Source organism: Nilaparvata lugens, chromosome 5 (genome assembly GCF_014356525.2).
Source record: "Nilaparvata lugens isolate BPH chromosome 5, ASM1435652v1, whole genome shotgun sequence".
Taxonomy (NCBI): domain Eukaryota; kingdom Metazoa; phylum Arthropoda; class Insecta; order Hemiptera; family Delphacidae; genus Nilaparvata; species Nilaparvata lugens.
In genome coordinates, this window is record NC_052508.1 from 44,590,306 (window position 1) to 44,617,632 (window position 27,327).

The 27,327-nt window shown below is 35.1% G+C and overlaps 1 protein-coding gene across 1 annotated transcript in view; it reads right to left on the reverse strand.

Moving 5' to 3' along the window:
- The window catches only part of LOC111064230 (guanylate cyclase 32E), a 233,901-nt gene extending 215,185 nt beyond the window's left edge, over positions 1–18,716 (reverse strand). The window contains exons 1-3 of the mRNA XM_039429503.1: positions 18,568–18,716; positions 17,693–17,810; positions 9,148–9,257 (exon numbers count right to left, since the gene is read on the reverse strand). Coding sequence (XP_039285437.1) covers positions 9,148–9,257; positions 17,693–17,777 — 195 coding nt within the window. The 5' untranslated portion in view covers positions 17,778–17,810; positions 18,568–18,716. The remainder of the gene's footprint in view (positions 1–9,147; positions 9,258–17,692; positions 17,811–18,567) is intronic.
- Between the last annotated feature and the right edge of the window lie 8,611 nt (positions 18,717–27,327).

The window sequence follows — 27,327 nt, forward strand, 5'->3', positions numbered from 1 at the left end:
GTGGATCCACCGGAGGCGAAAAAACCGTCAGTGTTGACAGTCACAAAATCTCCTGATTGTAACAGCAATGCAGTATATTCATTGATTGGTCATTGTTCGGATTATGGTCGTCTTTTGAGAATTGTAATTCTTATTCTCAAATTCTTACGAATCTTACCCCAATCAGAAGAATCAGATTTCGATGTTGCTGAGAGTTATCTATGTAAAGTGGTACAGAAGATACATTTTTCATCTGAATTTGTGCAATTAGAGAAGGGAGAGGATTGTTCTATGCGCCTACGTCGCCTGTCTCCATTCATTGATAAAGGTGTGATTCGCGTCGGCGGTCGTTTGTCTCATGCTGGACTGGAATTTGAGACTTGTCATCAGATGATCTTACCAAAATCCGACGCTTTCGTATCGATGTTGATTGATTATCATCACAAGAAGAACTGTCATGCTGGACCTTCGTTATTGTTGTCCTTGATCAGACAGAAATTCTGGATACTGTCTGCTCGCTCTATTATTCGTATTTGTGTTTTTAAGTGTAATTGTTGTTTCCGTGTTCGACCTAGTAATAATGCAAATATCCCAAAAATGGGTGACCTGCCTGCTTGTCGAGTGTCAAAATGCAAACCATTTGAAAATTGTGGTGTGGATTACGCTGGTACTTTGCGTATTACTATGACGAGACGTCGTAATCCTTGTGTTTTGAAAGCCTACATTTGTCTGTTTGTGTGTATGGCAACAAAGGTGGTACATATTGAGTTGGTATCAGATCTATCAACGCCCATGTTTTTAGCTGCGTTTCGTCGTTTTTTGTCACGTCGTGGACCCTGTCGTGTGATGTATTCCGATTGTGGTACTAATTTTGTAGGTGCCAAGAGACAGTTGCGAAAAATATCTCAACTCTTGAACTCATCCGAGTTTCAAACCACATTGACTAGTCAACTCGCTGAACACAAAATTGAATGGAAATTCATTCCCCCTGGTTCACCGCATTTTGGAGGTCTGTGGGAGGCAAATGTCAAATCTGTAAAGTTGCATCTGTTCCGAGTAATTGGCAATCAACTTCTCACCTATGAGGAACTGAACACTGTATTGGTGCAGATTGAAGGTGTCCTGAATTCCCGCCCCCTGTGTGTACTGAGTGAGGATCCGTGTGAACCGCTGGCTTTAACCCCAGCGCACTTTTTGACTCTAACACCGTTGAAATCATTTCCCATGCGGGACGTGGACAGTGTCCCTGTGAATCGTCTCACCAGGTATGAATTGATTGGTCAACTTATTCAATCGTTCTGGAACCGATGGAGAAGAGAGTACCTGCACGAACTTCAAAGTCGTAAAAAATGGTTGAAATCACCCACTTCTATCAGTGTGGGAACGGTTGTGGTAGTGGACCAACCAAACACACCTCCATTGCAGTGGCCACTGGGTGTCATTGAGCAAGTGTTTCCGGGAAGTGACGGCAAGGTTCGAGTGGCGAGTGTTCGCCTAAAAACTGGTATTTATAAAAGATCAGTAACAAAATTGTATCCACTCCCAACTCAATAGTTGTTGTGCTTGTTGCATTTTTTCTTTGTGTTGTTTTTTGGTGTTGGTGTTTTGTTCTTTTTAGCATGTCTGGATTTTTTCCTTTCTGTGGTTTTTTTCAGTTTTTGCAACTTGTCTGAAAAATAGTTTTTCAGAGGCGGGGGTATGGTTTGGCCAGAGCATTCGAATTGTAGCACCAAATCCCTGACTACAGTTCTGCCAATAGCAGGCTTGTTGGCACCAGTGCCGACCGTCCAGCTGTTTGGCTTGTCGAGAAAAAAAAGCCCCAGTCATTTTCGTTTCGTCCATTTGCTTGTCTTGTCAGCCCGTTGTCTTGTTGTGAAGACCGAGTTTGTATTTTTGTCATGTAATTTCGATCGGAAATTTCTTGTAGATAATTGTTTGAGTGTAGTGTGTGTGAATTATGAATATAACAGCGTAAATAGTATTGAATTGAATTAATTTGAATCGGATTTGAATTTATAAAGACTCCAGTTTGAGCTTTGTTCAAACCACAGTGTATGACCTGCAAATTGAACACAGAATCAACACGAAAAAACAGCCTGGAAGCGAAAACCTGTCTTTTTCCCAGATTTCTTCCCACCCTGAATCTGATCAAAACACCTAATAAAGGCTTCGAAGGGCAAGTAGACAAAATTGTATTAAATCAGGTGAGTTTTTGCTTTTTTTTTATTGTTCATTAATGCAGAGTTTAACTGTACAAATAACCTGGCTCAAATTAAAGATTAAATTTTGCCCCTTGTTTGTATTCGATTATTCAAATAGTAAATTACAGTCCTCTAGTAGCTCTAGCCTGAGCTTTGTTCAGAACAATTATAAATGTTCTAATTATTGAATAATAAACACAAATAATGAAAAGTTTTTGATCAGCTGTTGATCAGCACACTTGAAATTTGGCCTATCTGAATGTCAACGTCAACAATGCTTGTTGTCATCGACTTCGGAAGTTTAGGTTACAAGTTCTATCCTATTCTGAAAATCTAATTTGAATAGTTTATAATATTTATATCTTATCTGTATTTCATTCATCCAAATAAAATGATAGTATATTATTGCAGAACACTTTATTCAATTCTAGAAGCATAAACTGATTCCGTTACTTAAACTATTTGTAAAAACGTTCAGCACAATGGATATTGCCCAAGTAGTTCCAAAATTATCCACCAGGTTTCGTGATAAACGATTAAATGCAGTATGATTAAACGCAGGTTTGAGGTTAGATTCTATTACACTCTGAAAATTGAATTTGAATATTTTATAATATCTTATTTGTATTTCATTTGTCCAAATAGAATGATAGTATCTTATTGCAAAATACTTTATTCAATTCTAGAAGCATAAACTGATTCCGTTTCATAAACTATTTTGTAAACACATTCACATCAAATCAGAATCAGCTGACTTCAAGGTTATTTTACAGCCCTAGGGCCATAAAAATTTTACCGGCCTGGTCAGAAAACAATCACTTTTGGCCTCCATATGATGCACGAAAACCAGCTTATTACATCCAAGTGGGGCGAAATAGTATATTTCGCACCTAGAGCAGAAAATGAGATTTTTCCAGCTCGAAATCGGTTTTCAAGTCCGAGGCCATAGGCCGAGGACTAGAAAAGATTGAGAGCTGGAAAAACATTTTTGCCCGTGGTGCGAACGATATTTTTCGCCACACTACAGGTATTGCTGACAAAATAAATAAAGAATACAAAATAAAGAATACTCGTTAAGCTATCGTACCTATCTCTTGATTTTAGTGGTAGAAGATTTGCAGTCAGGATTTCAGATTCTTTTAAAATTTCACTTGGAATACCACAGTCATCTTCAAGCATTTTTGAAAATTCGGAATGCACTAATCAACAATAAATAATTGAATAAAACTGGTTGCGAAGCGAATTAGTTTGATTCGAAACTGGAACTGAAATCATGGCATCTTCAGCTGATGATGAAAGTGGACACTCGCCCGATCTAGCAAATGACTTATTAACTACTTCCATGAGCGGCTGGAAAGAGACAACTTTCTGGCCTAGACCGGAAAAGAAACCCTTTTCTGACGTCGTCTGCAAACAAGGTCTTTCAGATCTACGTAGGGACTGGAAAACAGCTGCTTTCTGTGCAGTGTGGCGAAAAATAAATTATCTTAATAGTCCAGTCAACAAAAGATTATAGACGGAAAAGTTTGGAACTACTTTGGAATGACTCACAGTTCTTTTGAGGATAGTAAGAGAATTAACATATCAAAAGTCCTCACCCCTACCCCCTGTGCTAAAAGGGGTGGGGATGGATTGAAAGTTGCATTATCCACTTATCACTCACATGCTTATATCTTGGAAACAATGTGTTCTATTGACATAATCAACGACATCAAAATGAAGCTTAATAAATTTCCTACAAGTTTTGTTTGGTAGAGTTCTTTGATATATCTGATACTTTTCGATATACAGGGTGATTCATAATTATGGTAAAATATTTTAATACGTGATAGTAGAGGTAAAAATAAGAAAAAAAGTTCATATAAACATATATCCATAAATGCTTCATTAGCGAGCTATACAGAGTGAAAGATTTCGCCCGGAATTCAGTTCCTCTGGTGAAATACATCGATGCTGAATTGTTTGGGGACTAGTTTTTTAAAAACTTATGCTGGATTCATATGAAAAAAATATCTGAAAAATTGAATAAAACTAGTCTGGAAGCTAGTGGTGGTGAAAACCACCAAATCCCCATGACATAATTTGACTCTGACAAATAGTTTGCAATACAAAGACATAATATCCTATAATAGTCTACATAAATATTTTTCACACTGAAATATAGTCCCATGCAAGTTATGCTTATACATAAATTCTACAATAATTGTATATCTTTATAATTTTAAAAAAGACCACGTGGTTGCTTTTTGAAATATATATTTTTAGCGCCTACCAAATACTGGATTCTGATTGATACATCACTAATTCTTGTGCAAAATCTGTTACTGTATTACTGCGCTCAATAAAACTGAATCTCATTTCCTTTTTTTTCTATTATGTTTTTTATATGTTTGTTTGCTAGTATATACACAATAAATATTTTTATATTTTCTCAAACGTTTTATGTCCCTCATTTAGAATGCTAGAATATTTACAAAACCCCTTTGTCCTCGTTTTATTGAGTACTGTATGCTTGCAATTATTTTGCTTAAAGGTATCTGACTGAATTTCAGATATACGGCTTGATCGTTGTTAATGTAGCCGACAAGCGCTATTACCAAAGAACCTAACCTCAACAATTTATTATTATTTCTATTAAATAATTAAAAAATGACTTCCATTTTCGTATTGTTGCTAATAATCATAGTATTTAGAGTCATTATTATCTTATCTCTATTATTCAACTGATAATATAATTGATGATAATATTTATGGTTTCTTTCCATGAGAACTAATAATTCTTTTAACGAATAAATTTGAGGTGTATCATAATGCGCCGTTATAACTGTTACAAGTGATAAACAAACTATGCCATTTGAAAACATCACAGGTGTCAATCACATGATTCGCTACAACTACGATCAATCCTACTAAGAATCCAAGGCACTGAAACAACATTATTCCAAGTAGATGAGTTTCTTCTGACTCTCCTATCAATGTAGAAATGATTTAATTAATAATAATTATAAGAAATTTGAAATCTGAATAGTGAATTTAAAAAAATGTAGTAAAGCCTCCTCTCAAACAGAATAATCCAATACCCTTCCAGATACATCCCCTGATTAGTACAAGATCTCCCATTAACCCAGTTACATTTTTGTGCAGCTCCTAGAAATGTATTAATAAATTCAAATGAGCCGCCCCTGGCTTTTCGTGTAGTGCGTCAGAGTGCAAAGGTGATTTTCGCACATTCTCTTTCATCTTCTCCTGTTAATTCCGTATTAATATTCATGACGAACCCTCGCTTTCTACGAGAGCAAATTCAGGACGTGAAAAGACACAAGTGCGATCAGATTAGCCATTTTAAATGCTCGAAATGTCCGATAAAAGTCGTTCAACTTACTAATTCCCCACTAAATAGGTGACATAATAATATTATTTTGAAGATTCTTTGTGATTATCATTACTTGACGGTGGATAACAGGATGGCGCTTGATATGTAGAAAATTAGAAGCTCGAATAACATTTGAGAAGAAGAATCTTTTTTATTCATTACAAGCTGTTTACAATGGATCACAAACAAGCTACCCAAAATCTGCTTCAGTCTGTTGTTGTATTATTTTACATGTGATATTACATTGTATGCAGTATGCTGTATACTGTACAGGGACTACTGCAGTCTGTATACTGCATTCAAATTATTTGTATACTGTAGCAGAGATGAGGGAAGTACTAACTTCTCTCTGACTGTTTAGTGTGTATTTTGTCGCTCTGTTTGAGAAAAGTCACTCGCAATTCAAGTGTCTCAAGGGATTTTCTCAATTAGCTGGTAAAACATTGCTCCTTCTATATAATTTGAATAAAAGCTGTTTAAGAAAATCAAACTTGATGCTTGTAAACAGCTCATGTCCTGTTTTGTGTCCGGTTTACTGGAATTTCCCAGATAGAGATCCTGGATTTCCAGGATTATTGTGTTCACCCTGCCTTCTTGAAGAAGTCACTTCTTGAAGATCAAACTAATTTAAATTATGTGAAAAATTGATTTTACTTTTTTTAAACAAATTGAATTGACTCACTTTACTCGTGAGACAATGTAACGAATGAATAATATATAAAATCAAAATTATTGAATGATAATAGCCTTCCCCAAATTACGAACTAAATTAGGGAGAAGAGTATAATTATTGTTTATCCACATTGTTCAATGAACATCAATGTTTGCTAATAAAAAAGATGTCACAGGACCTTCATTGTTTTCATCTGAAAGCATCCAAAATTTAATTAGCTTTACCTGGAATTGTATGACTGACTGAATCGATATGCTCTTGTTATTGAAACTTGGTCTTCAGAAAGTTGTTTGTTGTAATGCAGAGGCTGAGCAGGGGCAAAATTTTCTCCTAGAGAAGTTTTATTTCATCAACAACATTGAGAGTTGGACGTTCGTTTACAATATCTGAATCGTTTCAATATATTTTCTCGCTAATTCGATTCATTCCATCTCGACTGATTATTTATTGGTTCGGAATGAATTGATGTTGAATCGATTCTCTAATCAGAAAGTTGAGAATAATTATTTATTCCTTGGAAACTCTGAATAATGAGATGTTGATTTGTCAAGTTGATGCAACTTTGAAAATCATTGTTACTAGTTACTTCAATTAAGATGAATTGGGTTCAAACATTCCATATTGACGATATTATGATGATAGGCTTGTGAAGACTTTAGATGGAAAATATTGAAAGAATATTTTTAATGTGAATGACTTTTGCATTTTCATCCCTTTGACAATCAAGTACCAGTTTCTTTACTAATTTCTCTACCTTCAATTTTCAAATTGCAAATCAATTTATTTGGATACAATTTATTTTAATCAAATTGATTTGCTGATGGAAGTAAACTACGTTAGCATATTGGAGAGAATGTTCGTCACATTTTCTATAATTTTGTTGTTCACCAGATCTATAAATAACTTCATAACCATCTATCTGTAATAATCTCCTGCATTTTGTTGAACTCCAAAGCTGCAAAAACTCATTCAAATACATTACTAATATCCGGAAATTTCCAAAGGAAATTGAAAATACGAGAAATGCAAAATTATCATAAATAAACATAAATTAAATTGAATTATCATAAATTAGCCTCTTTCAAAACCTTATACTAAATCTCCTGCATTTCGTTGAACTCCAAAGCTGCATAAACTCATTCAAATCCATTACTAATATCCGGAAATTTCCAATGAAAATTGAAAATACGAGCAATGCAAAATTATCATACCAATTTTTTGATAAATATTGTTACATTCAATAGCAATATTACCGTATTACATGGAAGGTTGGTTTACTTTATCAGTGTGAATAGAATAAAGTGGGGTGAATCATAATGTAGGTCACAAAAATTTCTAAAAAAGTCAATATGGATTGGTTGAAAAATTCTTAAGCTTCTGAAATTACTACTGTTTGTTGATTTTCCTTAAGTAAAGAGAAATATTTTGAAAGTAGCTCGTACATACTACCATATACTATCATATTACCATAGAATAAAAATACCGTTTAATGTAGTAATCGTTTTTCTCAGATATTATTATACTAATTACATGTTTACTTAGTCAAGCGGATCCCATAAAAATGTGATCCCATAAAATAATACATATTTTATAAATACATATACATATACATATACATATTTGATATATATATATATATATATATATATATATATATATATATATATATATATATATATATTATACTTATATTTAATTATATGGCCCTTCATGACTAAAGTTTCATTAACATCATCGCCTTACAATGTCCAACTATTATAATCTATTCAGTGTATTCTCATGATATTTGATGTAACATGATGTATGATGTAACATGATATTTTAAAATTTCCCCATTACCAGACCAATGATTAATCACTCTAACAATGTACTCTAATAATACATCAATTTATGTCCCATGTTCACAGCATTGAAACAATGATTAATTTGTCCAATGTATTGTACTGCAAAGTTATTTATGTATTACGAACCTGTGACATTCTATAAAAGAGAACGTGTCGCTAGTATATCTTTCCATCATTTTTGATGTGGCACCGTAGACTACCCTTCATTATAAATGCTCATTATATATGATGTACGAGTATTAATCAATGTATATAATACTCAACATTGATATGGAGTCTCGCTGATTCTTGAATGGCAGTTTGGTTTGGCTGCTCGTTTTCGTTAAGATTGGGATTGTAGTCAGCTTTTTGGGTTGGTTGCCCAGTCGTGTATCAGTGTCATGAGTCATGCCTCTTGCATTTATCCACATCGTTAATCTTCCAGACGTATTCCCTATTTAAAGAGGGAAAAGTCACAATTCGGCACATGCAGGGAAGAGGGGAACTTTTATATCGGATGTCAGAAGCAGATCATCATCCACGTGTATAATAATATCTTCCAGGAATTTCCTTTCCAACCCAAATCTTCCCTCTATCATTCGAGTTTCCCCAATTTATATGATTTTTTGCGCTTGACCAAATTCAAAATCTATTGACAGTTCAAGAATTATATTCAAATAAGCATCTTCTTGTACAATCCAATTTAGAGTAGAATTATAATTTTGGCATTTTCTTTTAATTGACCATTCATTTAAATTTATATTTCTGCACTGTTCTATAACCATATTGTATGATAATTAGCTTCCAATGAATCCTCTAAATTCGTAGAATTTCATTCGATTTTTAATAGACATAACTTACGATCATTTATAATAACAAATATATTTATACTGTCGAACTATAGGTCAATTATTCAGTAAAAAAAATTAAATTACTCAAATTAAAAAATTATGAAAACTTTTTAAATTCAATATAATAGTTAATATATTTATATTAGAATATACTAATATAAGTAATATAATAGAAGGCTTACACATAATATATAGTTATCAAAAACATTATATTATTGAATGCAAAAATATGAAATGTTCACTTCACCTGTGTGTCACCATAAGCTCCAAGAAAGCCAATGGTAACAGACTTTTCAAAATTGTGGTTGCTTGTGTTTGTCAAATACTCGTAGAAATATGACGAATAGCCATTTGAATCTGCAAAAAAAGAGAAAAAAATTGTTCAACGATGAATATTAAGAGACAAATTTATACTCGTAAATTTTTTGCGACTGCTTCTACAAAGACAAAAAAAAATGATTTGATAATCAATTTTTAAATATAATTCTTGAGATCACAACCAGTAATTATTAGTTTTGTAAATAATATTGGCTGCTTCTCAACTTGAGTGTCATCATCACATCACCTCTCAAGAGTTCGAATTCGGTTCCTAACGAAAGATAACACCGATTAAGCATAGTACTATAGCATAGATTAAAATATTATTTAAATAGGTTTTTGACATTATTCTCACCTGTCGTACCATGGAAAATAGAACAATTTTTGTTGTATTGACATATTATTGTGGGTATGGTGAATATTATTTTAACTTGTACCCCTAATTATTTATTTCCATTCAAACATACATAATATTTTACGAAAAATATGTTTGAGGGATGATTTCTCTTTGACTTCACTAAGGAACGACGATACAAATACGTATAGTGTTTGGCAAATTAAGCGCCAAAGTGGGTTGCTTGGATGTGAATTTCTTGTTGATTGCTTGAGAAGGGTCGGTCAGATTAAAGGTAGTTTCCTAGGTAATGGAAGCTCACAATCTTACTTCCTGTTCAAACTTTGGCTCAAGTAGTGTAACACAGCAGAATTCTTGAGGTGTGTGGTTTGGGTGGAGCAAGTTTACAATCTCTAATCACATGTGTGTATGGTGCTTGACTTGACTCCTTCAATGCACGTTCTACTTCAAAACATATTATTGAGGTAAATCGTAATTGACTACCGGTACCGTACAACTCTAGTCATCTTCTAACTATTGTCTATGAAACGTGCTCTAACTCTGTGATAAGCATCACAGCCTAATTACGAGCGCTATCCCATATTTGGTGATTAATTAGACTTGTATTGTGCTGGTATTACACTACCAAAATATATAGAAGTTCAATGACAGTTTTTTTTTTTTAATTGGGGATGATTTGATGATAGGTCTGATTGGGGATCCTATTCAAATAAAAATAACTACTGTTCTGTTGCATTACAATTTTGGTCCGCCATCTTGGAACTGTCATTTTGGTTAAGGTTATAGGCCTATTTTCAATTCTTCAAGATTTCGTTTAAGTCAAGTTTTCAGTTTGTAAAGTTTTTGATTGGACCCTTGCAGAACATGGCCGGGTTACCTTGTAGCTATGAATAAATTAAATATAGCTTATATTGCATTTATTTCATCACAGTTTATTTAGTTCCATGCATTTGGTTGAAAAGTGTGATTGCTTTTAGTAGGCTAGCAATACTAAACAATGCTACAGGAGCTTTTTCTAGAGTGCCCCCGAAATATCCCAGCTATGATCAACGAGCTTTGATTCTACCGTGGACAGGGGGATACATCTGGAAAAATATATGGAAAATTGGGTTTATACCCCCCAGATTTGAGTTCCAGTATTCGAGTAAAAATATCGGTTAGAGTATCAGTATCGGAGTCGCCGTAGTCGAGTGGATCAGATACTGGCTTCATGATTCAGAGGCCCGGGTTCAAATCCCGGCCCGGGCAAGATATTTATGTCGCGCCACTCCCGTGTTTCGGATGGACACGTTAAGCCGTTGGTCCCGGCTGCCTAAAAAGCAGTCGTTAGGTCATGTCAGAGGCCCTGAAATTTATCAGTTGTGACCTGAAAACTCTGACACCAGACCTGAGCCAGCCAGGTCACTCGATATTAATACTATTATTAGAGTAAAAATGACGAGAAATAAATTGAAAAAAAATGTGAATCAAATTAAAACTAAGCATATTATTTTAAAATTTGTTGAAAAGTTATTTTTGGAGACAAAATTGTAGTATGCTATATTATGATACACTTGGGCTACTACAGCATTATTATTTTTTGAAACAATTGAATGACTGATAAAATTTCATTTCATTGCATTCTATTTGTTATTCACTCAAAAACTCTTAGGTCTTTGAAATTTCCAAGGGTACATCGAAATGATATAAGTATAGCCTACCGAACACAAAAAAAACCTGAATGGAATGTTAGTTTTAAAATGGAAGTTACGTAAAATCGCACCAACTTGAAGGTATATATTTTTTAATTTTCCGGGGTAGAGCCCCTGGACCCCTCTTTGGTGGGGGGTTCCACACCCCCACACAGCCTTATGGCCCTCCGAAAACTTGGTTGCTTTCTACGCCAATATCATATTCTACGATCCCCACCTATTTTTTCTCTGAATACGCCACTGCCGAAGTAGATAGTAGGCCTATCATAGAGAGAAGATAGCATAAGAAGATGACCTATGGTGTAAGGCGTATATATGTTCCAAATTTCGGGCTGATTTTTGTTAACTCAAGCCGGTTACTGTCTAAAAATATTGTCTATTATTACTGTTTTGGCCGGGTGAGAATGTAAAAACAGCACAGTATGAGAGACTACGAGCGTCACATAGCTTCACGAAAAATTACTACAGGACTATCGGCTTGAGTTAACAATCAAAATTAGAACAAAAACCATACCATGGGATATCTACTTATGCAATCTTTTCTCTATGATACATTCTTCTTCTCTCCCCCTCCCCTCCTGCAAGCCAAACATATTTTCGAACATTTCCAGCAGTCCCCCAGGAAGACATGTATTTTCAACTTTTCAATATATCTTGTGCATGGTTTTGGTTATGCTCACGAAGTGAGAAAGGATTTGTGGTGTACGCAACTCACATAATACTGCTCTAACAAATAGCAGATACCACTAGATTGAGAAAACTCAAAAGTTGAAGCCTCAAAACTGCTAAGTTCGAGCCCACTACTATCAGTCAAGCAATGTGGGTTACACTTGTGCTCGAGCAAATCCACCGATAACAAATAGTTGTTTGCTGAAGTCAAAGTCATGTTCAACTACTGTAAAAACGGGAAAGTGCTAAAATTGGGAACGACAAGCTGGAAACGAAGCCGGCACAAAAATAAATGAAACCACTTCCCCATACTTTACCAAAACAACAATAAGAGTGCCAACGAAAATATCATAAAGGCTGTGGAAAGCCGTTGCCGTAAAAGGGACCGGAAAACGTTGTTGATCAATAGTTTGGTGGATCCAAACTTTTCCCGAAAGCTAAGAGGGTTTCCCTCTTACACTTCTTATTGTTATTGAGGTAGACATTGACACAACCATCTCACCGCCTAAAATAGTATTACACTTTTCAACGCAGTCATTTTTTGTACAATAAAACATTAAACTGAAGTATTGTGTCTCTTAATATTTACAAGCAAGTAAGCCTATCATACTTGAAAGTTCTATTATTATTATACGTTACCTCAATTGGATATGGGATTAGTTCCACACGATTAGATTGTTTTTTCAGTTTCTTCCATATACAGAGAGGCAGATACAGTTTTGAAAGCAATCATAATGATAATGATTTTTGAGAGCGCTCTCCATATTTATAATGAATACAGATGAAGTAAGAGTAAGTTTTCGTGTGTATGGCTGGATCTTCTACTCGATTTTTCTGTAGATGGCTCTTCAGTGCAATGATAATTGGATAATAATTATATATTCACAACACACAAAAATACAATGAGTAAAAGCAAATACAACAAATCAATAACAATGACAGTAACAATGATATTAACACATTAAAAGACAATAAAATTATGTGTGCTGGAAGAAAGAGGGGGAAAATATCTTGCCAACTATGGTTTCCCATGTAATAGGCAGGTAAGGTATAACTGGAAGGGAAGGGTGTGTGATAGCGGAGTGGAAGAAGGTAGGTAGATAGGCATGGCTGAGGGAAGGGAAGATAGGATGTGAATCAACGATCCAGGAAACGGTTACAATAATTCAAAGATTGAAAAAATAATTGCTTTCTATCCAATTAATGATTTCCTGCTCCATTTTCTTTGTAATTTTAGCATTGTTGAGATGATGATCCAGAATTTTATTGATTATTAATAGTACTTAGATAAAAAAGTTGTTGTCTAATTGTTTCAATATTAGTATTATATATCAAATACTTATTTGAAGTAGGTCTCAAGCGGTAATGTCTATTTAATGAGTTGTTGGTGCATGGAAAATTGGTTCTATTTTTTATTAAATATTTAATTACATTTTCAACATATAACTGTCTAACTGTCAAAACCTTGAGTTCCTCGAATATAAGGTCAGGCGGGAAAAGTCTGGGTTTATTAATTCGAAATAGATTTAATTATTAATTTGTGCATTATGAACAGTTCTTCCAAATGCGAATTATAACACCCTTCCCCCCACCATACTGCTACTTCGTATTGCATTATCGACTGTACTTGAGCAAAATAAAGCATTCTAATATGAGTTGGATTCAGAATTTTTCTAGCTGCATAAAATTTGTAAGAGAAATTTGTAATTAATATCAGATCTACACTCTTGTTACATTAAATTAATAAAACACAAGTCCACAAAGGATGGGCAAACTTCTAGTCACTGGAGCTTTCAGGAGCAGCCCGTCAGAAACTCTTGAAGTTGCTCTTGGCTTACTGCCATTGAACATTTTTATCATGGCAGAGGCACGGAAATCAGCCTATCGACTGAGAGGGATAGCCGACTACTTGACACCTGGTCATTTTGGCCATAGGCGACTACTTGTACCCTCGTAAAAATATACCATTGCCGTCAAGTTGTCCCCCCCCCCCCCGACTACTTAACACCTACTGGACCAAAAGTGCCAACTAGTCTTAACCATAAACGACAACTTGACACCTCGCACCCTCGCAACAGGGTGTCCCCTCAACTAGTTGTCACCTCCTTAGAAAGGAGACAAGTAGACGGGTACGGCTCACGTCTACATGACACCTTGCACGCTGGCGTCTAGGTGTCACCCCGACTACTTGTCACCTACAGAGCACCAGTTGGCACAACTTACACCCCTGCGGCGTAGGGAGGAGGGAACAAGCAATTTTTATTACCGATTATGATGTAGAATTGAATTCTAAGCACTTTTGGCTCTGTAACATTTTCACGTCAAACGCACGGTTCGGGAGACATTCACTGTATTTGCTATTTTTAGAACAAATTTTTTCGAGTTGGTTGAAACAGAAAAAAATTAATAATAATGAGAACAGATGAAGAACACAATTCTAAACACATTTTGTTCAGTTATATTTCCCGTTTACGAGTAAATTGAGCCTAATACTAGGACAGTCAAATTTTCATCCATCAATGATATGGCAGATGTAGCTATCAGTCTGGTTATCAACTGAGGTATTACATGAAGTCTGGTAATTAATATGAGGATAAATGATTATTTTTATATACACTTGCGCTCAGATTGCAATCAGACCATAAGAAGGCCAATGAGAATCTTCAAGTTGTGTCTGTGTCTTCTACACTCACACTGTTCAAATAAATTTTATGAGTATGATTATTAAGGAGAGTAGCGTGTTGCCATATCTATCACTGCACTTATTGAAGGAAAGAAATTATTTCTCGAATTCCTGGGCATATTATAGTGAATAAGTGGCAATTAGAGTAAATATGAGATAGAAATTGAGGCTCACTCACAAAGACATGATATCTTATATCATGAAAATATCTTATTATATCAAAACTAGGAATCTTAATGCCTTTTCATAATATAGAACTTAATAGTTTGGCTTCATTTTCCAACTTTCAAATGAAGAGCCAGCCGGAATGTTGATTTCTTGTGGAGTGGAGTCAAGGGGATAGGCTGTCGTGACCGTAGACGACTACTTGTACCCTTGTAAAAATATACCATTGCCGTCAAGTTGTCGCCCCGACTACTTGACACCTACTGGACCGGAGGTGTCAACTAGTCTTGACCGTAAACGACAACTTGACACCTCACATCCTCACGACAGGGTGTCCCCCCGACTAGTTGTCACCTCCTCAGAAAGGAGACAAGTAGACGGGTATGGCTCACGTCTACTTGTCCCCTAAAAACCGGTTTTAAAAGGGGACAAGAGTAGTCGGGGGGTAGCACCTAGTCGCATACCCGACTGAGAGTTGCAGGCCAATGGAGAAAAGGCCTGTCTGGAACAGGCCACTGCGCAATCACCAAAGCTGTTGCTCACAGCCCTGTGCTTGAATGACGTCAGATATGTCATGAGCGCGGAGTTGGTTTTTACCACGGTATATTGAAGAAGATATTCAATAATATTCAATAATTATGGTGAACGATCCGTACAAAATGCTTCGAAAAATTGTGATTGGCTTTCTTTTCTATCTAGAGGTGGCCTAATTAATCCATCAGATGAGTGGCTAAAAATAACAATTCAATTCGAAAAAGAATTTGAAACTTTTCAAAGATAAAAACTTCAAAAATGTTCAAACGTAATGTCAACCCTCATCAACGTTATAAAAGAAAAATTTGACTATATCGACGACTTTGCCATCGAATGTTTTGTGAGAACGCGCTCTTTTATAAGGATGAAAGAGTTAAATAAGAAGAACAAGAAAAGAACAGCATCCAATCAAGCAGTGGATAACAGACGCAAGATGAGCAAGAAGATGAAGAAAATCGCATCCTAAAAATATTCCAAGGAGACAGGTACCTAATTTCAATTTCAAGCAATTCACTTATAATGCACGAATTTTCAAATTTTTGCATGATTGTGATAATTTGTTCTTTGTAACTGGCAAATATTTCTTGTGATAGTCTGTGGCACTAGAGTTTAAAAAAACATCTGAATTGATAGGTAGTAAGGAAATTCCACTGTATTCAATAACTTCGATGTATAATGCTTTTAACATATTGTATCCTAGATGTGCAATACACACAATATACACTTACAATGTGTCTAGTTTTAATGATTATTGCAGTTATTTACGAGACTCCAATACACACACTGTATATTCTCATTCAGATATGTTAATACAGTATTCATTATTTAACTTTATTTAGCCCGAATATTAATACTATAACACCAGTAGCCTACAGTTAGCCTACTAACGGGCTTCGAATTATTCTATCAAATGTTTCGTATTTCCGTAGCTCCGAGCTACATGCGCGTGACCCTTACCGTCTTCTTCTAACTACCGTTGTTTTTACTAAACCTTTCTCTGTCAAATTCTGCTCTAGGGAGGAGTGGAAATCTGAGGAAGGGCCCTATTCCATAAGAGGAATTATGATATAATTTACACTATAAATAATCTCTTTCAGTAGTCTAAATAATAAATATAACTGAGTGCTTAGCCTCAAATTATAAAAAAAATCCATCCATCGAAAAAGCACTAATAAATTTACAGAATAACATAAATAGTAAAACTATTTTTTGGAGCCTACATTGTGTTAGTCCACATCAAGGATATTGGTCTTCTATATATTTAGAACAAAGAAGTTTAATTTTAAAAAGAGAAAGAGAGAGAGAGCAATGAAATCTCTATAGTTCAAGAGGTGCGTGTATGTACATTATTAAAATTTCTTCATTCAAATGATTGTTCTAAAATAAAAAGATAAAATCATGCATTTTTGATTGAACGTAATTATACTTAAATTATTACATAAAGTAGAAACTTTCTCAAGTTTGAAAAGTGTAAATGTAAGTGCCATTTACAAACCAGCAAAATATATATATAGACTCTTTTTCAATATTGAACTCCTTTCTCACTATCACATGTAGAGGCTTACCAAGTACATTGAAAATATCCAATAATCGGAAGTCGATACATGATAATGAAGATGCCTCCCCCATTTGAAAATCAAGAGGAAATGAGGAGAATAAGTAGATTCAATTAAGAAATACCTAGTAGATCTTGAGTAGATCTAAAAGTAAATCGACACAAGTACCGTAGGTACCATGTATAGGCAACTGAGGTTCTGGGGACGTGACATTCCAATAATGCTCACATGTTTCTGTCCCATTAATAATTCATTCAATATATTTCTTATATTCATTTCTCACTTTTGTGCTTATACAGTACTCATTTCTGTACCAGTCATTTCACATTTCAATCTCCAATGGACTGAATGAAGTTTTCTTATGGTAATAATGAAAATAAGAGAGCAACGGAATTTTCCCTCATAGAAATTCAAGTAATAGATATAATCTAGTCTTCTGTCCAAATGTACAATCAAAGGACCGGTTGTTAACAAAATGTATTGAGTTTGAGAGAGCTCTGTAAAACTACGAGAAATTTCTACATTCACTCTCAAAATTGTACAACTTTGCTCAAATTTGAACTACGGCACTAAAAAACTTTCTTAACTTTCTTAACTTTGTACCACAAACAATTTGAGTTCAACCTCAGCACATGTAATGAATGTATTGAAAATTACTTGAGATTATTTTCTTGGACAAACCGTAGTGAATACCAAAATGCCTCAATATAATCGAATACAATTAATATGATCCAGCAATTTTTATAGTTTTATGTTGAATAAACCTTCAAAAAACACCTTTTTCATTCAAATACTTGATTTACAAGATTGTTATTACTCACCTGAGGTATTTGTTGTATTTGTATATGCTTTAGCTGAAGTGATCACTAGGGTGATTAATAGCACAATTTTCAATTTCCGAATCATTGTTATACTCGAATTTTAGGCCGATTTCTCTTTCTTGAACACAAGAGATTGAATCAGTTAATAGGACTGATGAACAGTTTGAAAAAATTGCATGTAGGTAATAACTCAATTCTATTAATATATTTGAAGATTGGAGTCAGCAAAAGTCAAAAACTTCTTAACTTACTGGTATGATTTTGTGAAGTTGTCAATAATAATAGACAATATGATTGTTTGAAATGTGATTTTTTAATAAATTAACGACGAATTTTAATTTTTGTGCTTACAAAAACGTGTAATTAACAAAAATTATATCAATAAACTTTCACAAGCTTTCATTAATCGAACATAAATAATTTAAAATTGTTCATTATATTGTGGAAATTATAATTTAAGAGCGTACAAGCATGCCTTTCAATGAAAATTTTATCTTTTTACTTATCAAATCTCCCTTGAATAACTAAAGAGGTTGTAGTTGTCAAATCACATTGATGAACATTATCCGTACATTAATGTTATGATTAAATGAAAGAAAAATTGATAATGTAGCCCAATAAAATATCGAAAATATAAATAAAATATAATTCAAAACTGTTATGATTTGTAATAATAATTCTCGAATTTTAGTAAACCTGAAAATTTAAGTTAAAAGTATGAGCTTTCTTAAATGAAATAGTTTCTCAGTTCAATAATAATGTCAATTACCAATCATATACTACTGTTTAAATTCATCAAAAGTTAAAATTAGTTTAAAGTTTATGTTTATTACGTCATTAAATGAGAAAAAAGTGTAAAAACTCATTCAACTCACAACAAGAATTAATAGTTTCTATCTAACAGTTAGCTCAAGTTTAGTCTACTATTATGATTATAAGATAAAGTCTATTGAATGGCAGTAAATTTAACTTTAATTTGATCAGTCGAGTGGATGGACGCGCTTTATTGTACGTGTTTAAGCGGCCGAACGCCGATCGCTACTGAACTCACAACTCTCAGATTCTGGAGTCTGGAGTCTGGAGAGAATCTCAACAGGTAAACCGATGGATGGAAACCACTGCGCGCATGCTCAATGCGCGCCAAAACATCAGCTCTCCACCCCGACCATCTCCTCCAATGTGAGGAGAAAAGGGGTGTGAATTTCCACCACCCACACATAACACTCCAGCAAATGACGCTTCTAAAAGCTTAAACAACTATGTTGGTTTTCTGGATCAAATTAAAATATTCTTCCCGGAATTCGGTTGAAATAAAACCAAGCAAATATACGGGTATTACATTGAAAATTGGAGTTTTTCAGATGAGGAAGAATGTTCAAATTCAACCCGTTTAATGATGAAGTGTATCAGATGGAAACAGGTACCGGTATTAGATTTCATGAGCATGCCCCAGAAAATTCAAAATACTATTCGGTATAAATGAGATCATGTTTATGCATTAAAAATTTCAAGCATAAATACCTGAATCTCGTCAGTAGGTACCGGTATCTAAAACTTTTCCATTCGAATATTTCTCCATGGCTCTTTCTAAGATGTAATTATGAATCCATTTCATCAATTAAATCACATTTCTTTGATTCGGCATAAGGAACTAAACTTCTTCAGCTAGGGCAATACGGCACAACAAACAATCTGTGTGGGAAACAATGTATGGAGAATGCGAAGCTCTCATTGAATGATTTGGTACTGTATAAACAGAAGGGTCCAGAAAAATGTATTCACTAGTATTATGATTGTGAACACATGACAAAACAACGTACCTGAAACTATTGATCTCATTCTCTATTAATTGTAGCTTAATGTTTTGTCAAAAAGTAGTGGGGCCTGAGTAGCCACTATCTCCGTAAGCAAAGCCATAGTGCATGACATGTGGTTGATGGTAACGTCAACACAGGTAGGGCTCCTACACCAATAAAAAACTAGCTGATATAGATCAGCTAAAATCAACAAATTTTATTGGTGTAGGAGCCCTACCTGTGCTGACGTCACCAGAATGCACTAAAGCTTTGTTTACGGAGCTAGTGGAGTAGCCCACATGCAAGCAATGATCGAGGCCATTTCAGACCATCGTGAACTTTAAGGCCCTTTCAGACCGCCGTAGAGTCTTCGGGTGGTGTGGCACGTATCCCGGCGTAATACACAAGCTATGAACAGTTCACAACCGAATATATTTTTTCATTATTTTCGTATTTGATCACATTTTGATCAGTAGTGTCATTATTTAGCTCAAAGCTCATCCGCTGCCTGAGATACGGAGAGACGGCTACGTTAGAAACCGTAGCAGTTACGACGCGTACTATGTAGGGTCAGCGATGCTTCGCCTGTTTGAAATGGACAGATTGATAAACATTAGGACATACGTCTTTAAAAAAACTTCACTCAAGCTACATACGGCGGATGGTGGTCTGAAACGGGGCCTGCCAATACGTTACCAAGATATTCGCTGTCAAAACGTGTGTATACATTTTAGGACCCCTCTGTATTTCAACGAGCGTTAGCGAGTTCCTACTTTTGACTCACGGCCAAAATCGTTGTCCGTCTGTTTTTGTATGTTCTACAATAGCTTTCGAGTGCTTGTATCAATCAGCTTCAAATTCTGAAGACATATTCTTCAAACCTTTTCACAGATCAAGTTAGTTGGGCAACAAAATTTACCAAGTTCTTCGTCCTTTTTCAGACAGAAAGGATAACATTGAGAGTGCATGATAGTGCATTTGATTGTTTTTTATCCACATTATAATATTATACAGATTCAAAATCATGAGCAGGTTCTCCAGCTCGCACAAAAATAGTCCGACTGAAATTGTATCAGATGATTCCCCCTAACCTTCCCCCTACACCAATAGACGTTGCCAACTAACTAAGATCATGTTTTTGACTCCGTTAAACCTTTTCTTTGGGGTTATCATGAAATGTAACAGGGTTATCAAGAAATGTAACAGGGTTATCATGAAATGTAACAGGGTTATCAAGAAATTTAACAGGTCTATGTCAAAAAGCTGTGGACCATAAATGCCCAAAAACAAGACCAAAACTCAACTTCACTCATCCATTATCAATGGGATTTAATTCGTCTTTCAGGCCACAATTTAACACGTAAACTATATGAGTAAAGTACAGGTGCCTGTATATAAAAGCCCATTTATAATTGACAACAAAAATTCATTGTGGATATTTTTGTGAGCAATGATTGTAGAATCTACTTTAGTATGATAATTTAAAAAACAGAATTTTTAGCCCAGTCAATAAAGACATTGATACGAAAAAAAATTAGGGGAGAGCTGCATTTTTGCAGGGTGTTAGTATATAGTACATAGCCTGGAACCAGAAAGTTCCCATCGTTATGAATCTACAATTAATTTTTCACCGTAAAACATTCCATTGAATATCTATTTTTCAGGAGGTTATTCCCATACAAAGCCTGAAAATTTTTACCTCATAATTTTATATTTTGTCTTATAAAAGTTACGCTTCCGTTTTTTGAGAAAAATGTTTCATATAAAAGTTAGCTTAAAAATGATGTATCATGAGTCAAACTTTTTTGATGTCCTAAATATCGGGGCACCGAGCTTCGCCCAAACACAATAATTATTCTCTAAAATGATCGTGTTTATATTTTACAGCTGACTATACGTCAGCTTATGAATTTCGGGGATGTGATATTTTGATTTTCCACAGACGCACTCGCTCACTCAGTTTTTTATTATCCACAGATGATGAAAGTCTCAGCTGATTCAGCCAAGGATGAATTATCCTTTTAATGCCGTTCAGCGAGTTTTCCCAGGGATGAGACCTAGTGCAATCGAATTTTTATATCATAAATCTATGTTTCAAATTCCGTGAAAATCGTTAGAGCCGTTTTCGAGATCCGTTGGACATGAATAACCATAAATGAATATGAATAACAAAATATATAGAATAGAATACATTAATCCACCAATAAATACAATTTAATGTACATTAGGTGTCGTCAAGAATAAAATCCTATAAAACTACTGAGCCAATTCATACACATATATTATCATCACACAAAATAAGTATTTACTACATCGACGGGCAAATTGAAAAATTCCTCTACATTCTTCCATTCCTCTACGAGTTCTCTGTTGGCAGCTTCATATTTCTCACACCAACAGGCAGCTTATTGAATGCCTTGAATGATAATATTCTATAATGTCCTTGAAGTTTTTTTAGCCTGACAAAAGGAACACTATCTCGACAGCCTCAAACTCCAAAGTCTTATGGCAGGCTATGAATAAATTAAAAAGAAGACCTAGAATAGTAAATAACTCTATAAGTCCTCAGGATTGGGTGAACTATTTCAGAGACCTTCTTAACCCTGAATTATTTGCGCTACCACACTCATACGCAGAACATTAGATTGTAAATAATCGCTTAGACTCAGATTTTATTATGGAAGAGCTGAAAAATGTATTGAGATCAGTTAAAGATAATAAAGCTCCAGGCGAAGATCAAATACCGTTCGAGTATTATAAAAATGCTCCAGACGTCATGTTAGATAAATTACTAGAGTTATTCAATATGATTTTCACATTGGGAAGAGTACCAAGTAGTTTCAAGTTCTCCATAATTATTCCGTTGATCAAGAAAGGTGCTAGCAATCATCAAACAAGCTAGCAAACAATCATCGGTGTCTTTTCTGCATTTAGAAAAAACCTGTTTGCTGAGAACCAGTCAGCCGCCACCTCCATGGACACCTGCATTAGTGTGCTCACATCATCCAGACTCCTGCCAACATCCAGGAGGGAGGTTTCATCCGCATAACACACCACCATTCTGTCCCTAGAAAGAGCTACATCATTGATCATGAGCAAGAAAAGCAGAGGACCCAGAATTGAGCTCTGCGGCACTCCACAACCCACACACCTCACCCGTGACAGGGCCCCATTTGCCAAAACGGCCTACCTGCGGCCCTCCAGGTGGGAACGGAGCAGCTGCAGGGGACCACCAGTAATACCATACATGGAAAGCTTTGTTAGTAAAATCTCATAGTTGAGGGTATCAAAAGCCTTGCTGAGATCACAGAGGGTCAACCCAGCAAGGTCACCGCTCTCAAAGCTTTCAAAAATTGTTCTTACAATTAAATCTACAGCCCCATCAGCTGACCTCCCCGACCAGAAACCAAACTGGGTGACGGCAAACAGACTGTTCAGCTCACTGAACCCATACAGTTGGCTAGCCATAACAATTTCCAGAATCTTACTTATTATAGGCAATATTGACATGGGCCTATAATTATTGGGTTCCATTTTGCAACCCTTTCTACTTTCCTTGTCCTATCACCATAGGTAAAGAAAGTATTGCATTCCGAGAAAAATTAAGGTACCCCAATTTCTAAATTTCTATATGTTTCAAGGTCCCCTGAGTCCAAAAAAGTTGTTTTTGGGTATTGGTCTGTGTGTGTGTGTGTGTGTGTGTGTGTGTGTGTGTGTGTGTGTGTGTGTGTGTGTGTGTGTGTGTGTGTCTGTGTACACGATATCTCATCCCCCAATTAACAGAATGACTTGAAATTTGGAACGTGAGGTCCTTACAATATAAGGATCCGACACGAACAATTTTGATCAAATGTGATTCAAGATGGCAAAAATGTTGTCAAAAACAGGGGATTTGCTGTTTTCTCGAAAACGGCTCCAATGATTCAGATGAAGCACCGAAAATGTGGAGACATTGGAAGGTAACATTTTTAAACTTCTTAAAAAACAGTTCAATCCCGAAAAAGGATGAATTGAATGTTTTGATCAATTATGTGTCACCGAATATTTTGAAGTATTTGCAATTGTATATCATTTGAAGAAGCTATAACAACTCTTGAAGAAAGCTTTATAAAACCTCAAAATGTAGTACATGCACGTTACTGCTTATCTAAAGCAAACAACCCATGGAGAATCAATTGATCAATTCTATAATAAACTAAAAACGGCTAAGTTTACCATGTAACTTTCAAGCAGTCATGGCTGACGATAACAAAAGTGAATATATCCGAGACGCGTTCATCTCCGGATTAGAATCATCGAAAATCAGACAACATCTTTTCGAAATGAAATCGCTAACTTTGCAAGACGCTATCTCACAAGCACGAATGTTAGAGAATGCTGAAAACATTGCTAAAGAATACGAAACCAGTTCAGAATATGTTAACACAGTCCTAGCAAACGAGAATAAAAATACCGAGAAAACAACTTTAGTCCGTAATTCTTACCAAAGAAGATTCAATGCGATTTTGTGGCTATAATAATCATACTGATAATAGCCAATGCCCAGCAAAAGGACAACCATGCCTAACTTGTAATCGAATAGGCCATTTTTCAAAAGTATGCAGAGCACGAAACGATAAAAAAAACCAAATGGTATCTGCCACAGTAATTTCAGCAGCAAATACCAGCACTGACCTCTCAAATGTCTTGTTCCTATACATGTTAATGGAATAGATACATTGGCACTATTAGACACTGGGAGCACAGCAAGTTTTATAGATAAGAAACTAGTAGTACAATCGAAGATGAAAACTATGCATATTCCAATTGATTACATTTGCTTCAAGTGCCTGCAACACTAAACAACTGAGTGCGCTTTGAGTGAAATATACTTCCAGAACGAAGAATATAATGATTTTCCTTTGATCGTATTGAACAAATGTTACGCTAGTGTAATTTTGGGACACGATTTTCTAAAGAACTTTTCATCCATCACTTTGATTTCGGTGGATCTAAAGCAGCACTACAACTGAATGAAGACAATGACGCAAGAAGGCCTACTTATGAAATTAAAAAGTGTGCTCTAGCCCAAGCTACAGTAGAACCTGTCTCATTGTTTCGTGATCTTCAACCGGACTATCGGCCTATAATAACTACATCGAGACGACATTCAGAAGAGGATTACTTGTTTATGATGAATGAAGTCAAACGGCTTAAAGATGCTGATATTATAGAAAATAGTCATTCTTCTTGGAGAGCTCAAGCATTTGTTACTTCAAGAGAGAACCAAAAGAAACGTATGGTGATTGACTATTCACAGACCATCAACAAATTCACGAATTTGGAGTAATTCACAGTAGGCCAGTAAATTATCCATATCAGTCCATTTTTGGATGAGAAAAAGATATAGGCCTAGGTTATAATACTGCACTACTGTAGCTTGCACAAGCTTGGAAGACTCGCCGTTATAAGTGTATTTTAATAGTGAGTCTTCTTAGGCACTAGGATTGTTATTTTTTGAAGACAATATTAATATTCATTATAAAGTTCATGATATCAAGGAGAATTTGTAAGTAAGCCTATAAACTAGTGATAATATTGTAAACCAAGCTACTGCTCAGCTTCAACACTTACCTATATTTGGTACCTTATAATAGGTATGTAAGCCTACAGTTTGTAAGTTCACATTATAATTGTCAATTATTAATGTGATATTGTTTTTAGATAATCAATTAGTGAAATAGAAAATGCTTTCAACGTAGAGTAATAAATCTGAAGCCAAATTGTCTTTATTTTTTCATCTGTAGGAAATCTAAACAAGCGTAACCTTTCTCTGTTTATTGGCACAATTTATTGCCGAGCACCCTATCATATTCATGAATTAGAATTATTGAAAATATCAAAATATAATCACCACTGTCAAAGCAAAGCAATACAAGCCGTTGAAACGAATGCTTTGCTATGACTCAAAATGGCGACTGCGTGTACCCAGTCTTTATAGTTCCTTACATTGATATTAGAGAATATCTATATACATTGATATAGAGAATATACTATATATATCAATGTTTCCTTAGGTGTTTGTGGTGTTTTTACATTGTTGTTATTCAATGCATTGTTGATAGCTTGGTTGTGACGTCAAGGTGGGCGGATTTGGCAGTTAGATGTTGGCTTCAGAGGCTAGGCTTCCCAGCGTGTCTATTCTATAAATGGTCTAAGGATGTTGGCTTTAGAGGCTAGACTTTCCAGCCACCCAGCGTGTCTATTCTATAACTTAGACCATTTAGAGTAGACACGGCCAATTGATATTCATACTAAAAGTCGTTGAAGCCAACATCTCTGCTGCCAAATCCGCCCACCTCGACGTCACAAAAGTTTGTTGTGTAGTAGTAGGGAACTATAAATACCAGGTACGCACAGTCGCCATTTTGAGTCACAGAAGAAGGAGCCAAATTTAAATTATATCCGTATACGCTATGTTGTATGGTTTTGGACAGAATTTACATTGACATCACTGAAGAACTGAAGTGGCTAATAAATTGATGACAATATTTTTACAAAAAGGATACATTCAAAAAATGAACGTTCTGTTCAGAACAAACAATACCCAGTCTTTATGATTGTTATGTATCTCATATTTATATTTGTCTTGTTATTTTTGTTTATCTTGTTACTATTGTATTCTTTTGAAATTGGTGTATACCATTGGAAATGTAATAAATAAATAAACAAAATGAAATGATTTGTATTCAATTAGATGAAACCCGGTACCGTACAAAACTAGTCCAGCTGTTGTCCTTCAACTCTGTGCCTTAACATTATTAGTTTTCGAAAGGTGCAGTCTTCAGGGAAAAGTTTCTATCACTTATAATTAATAATCTACTCACTACTGCATGGATTATTACTAGATGTAAAAATCACCAATACCACAGTAGGCCAGTAAATTATCCATATCAGTCCGATTTTGGATGAGAAAAAGATATAGGCCTAGGTTATAATACTGTACTACTGTAGTTTGCACAAGCTTGGAAGACTCGCCGTTATAAGTGTATTTTAATAGTGAGTCTTCTTAGGCACTAGGATTGTTATTTTTTGAAGACAATATTAATATTCATTATAAAGTTCATGATATCAAGGAGAATTTGTAAGTAGGCCTATAAACTAGTGATAATATTGTAAACCAAGCTACTGCTCAGCTTCAACACTTACCTATATTTGGTACCTTATAATAGGTATGTAAGCCTACAGTTTGTAAGTTCACATTATAATTGTCAATTATTAATGTGATATTGTTTTTAGATGATCAATTAGTGAAATAGAAAATGCTTTCAACGTAGAGTAATAAATCTGAAGCCAAATTGTCTTTATTTTTTCATCTGTAGGAAATCTAAACAAGTGTAACCCTTTCTCAGTTTTATTGGCACAATTTATTGCCGAGCACCCTACCATATTCAATGAATTAGAATTATTGAAAATATCAAAATATAACTGACACCACTGTCAAAGCAAAGCAATACAAGCCGTTGAAACGAATTCTTGCTATGACTCAAAATGGCGACTGCGTGTACCCAGTCTTTATAGTTCCTTACATTGATATAGAGAATATCTATATACATTGATATAGAGAATATACTATATTATATCAATGGTTCCTTAGGTGTTTGTGGTGTTTAACTTACATTGTTGTTATTCAATGCATTGTTGATAGCTTGGTTGTGACGTCAAGGTGGGAGGATTTGGCAGTTAGATGTTGGCTTCAGAGGCTAGGCTTCCCAGCGTGTCCATTCTATAAATGGTCTAAGGATGTTGGCTTTAGAGGCTAGACTTTCCAGCCACCCAGCGTGTCTAATCTATAACTTA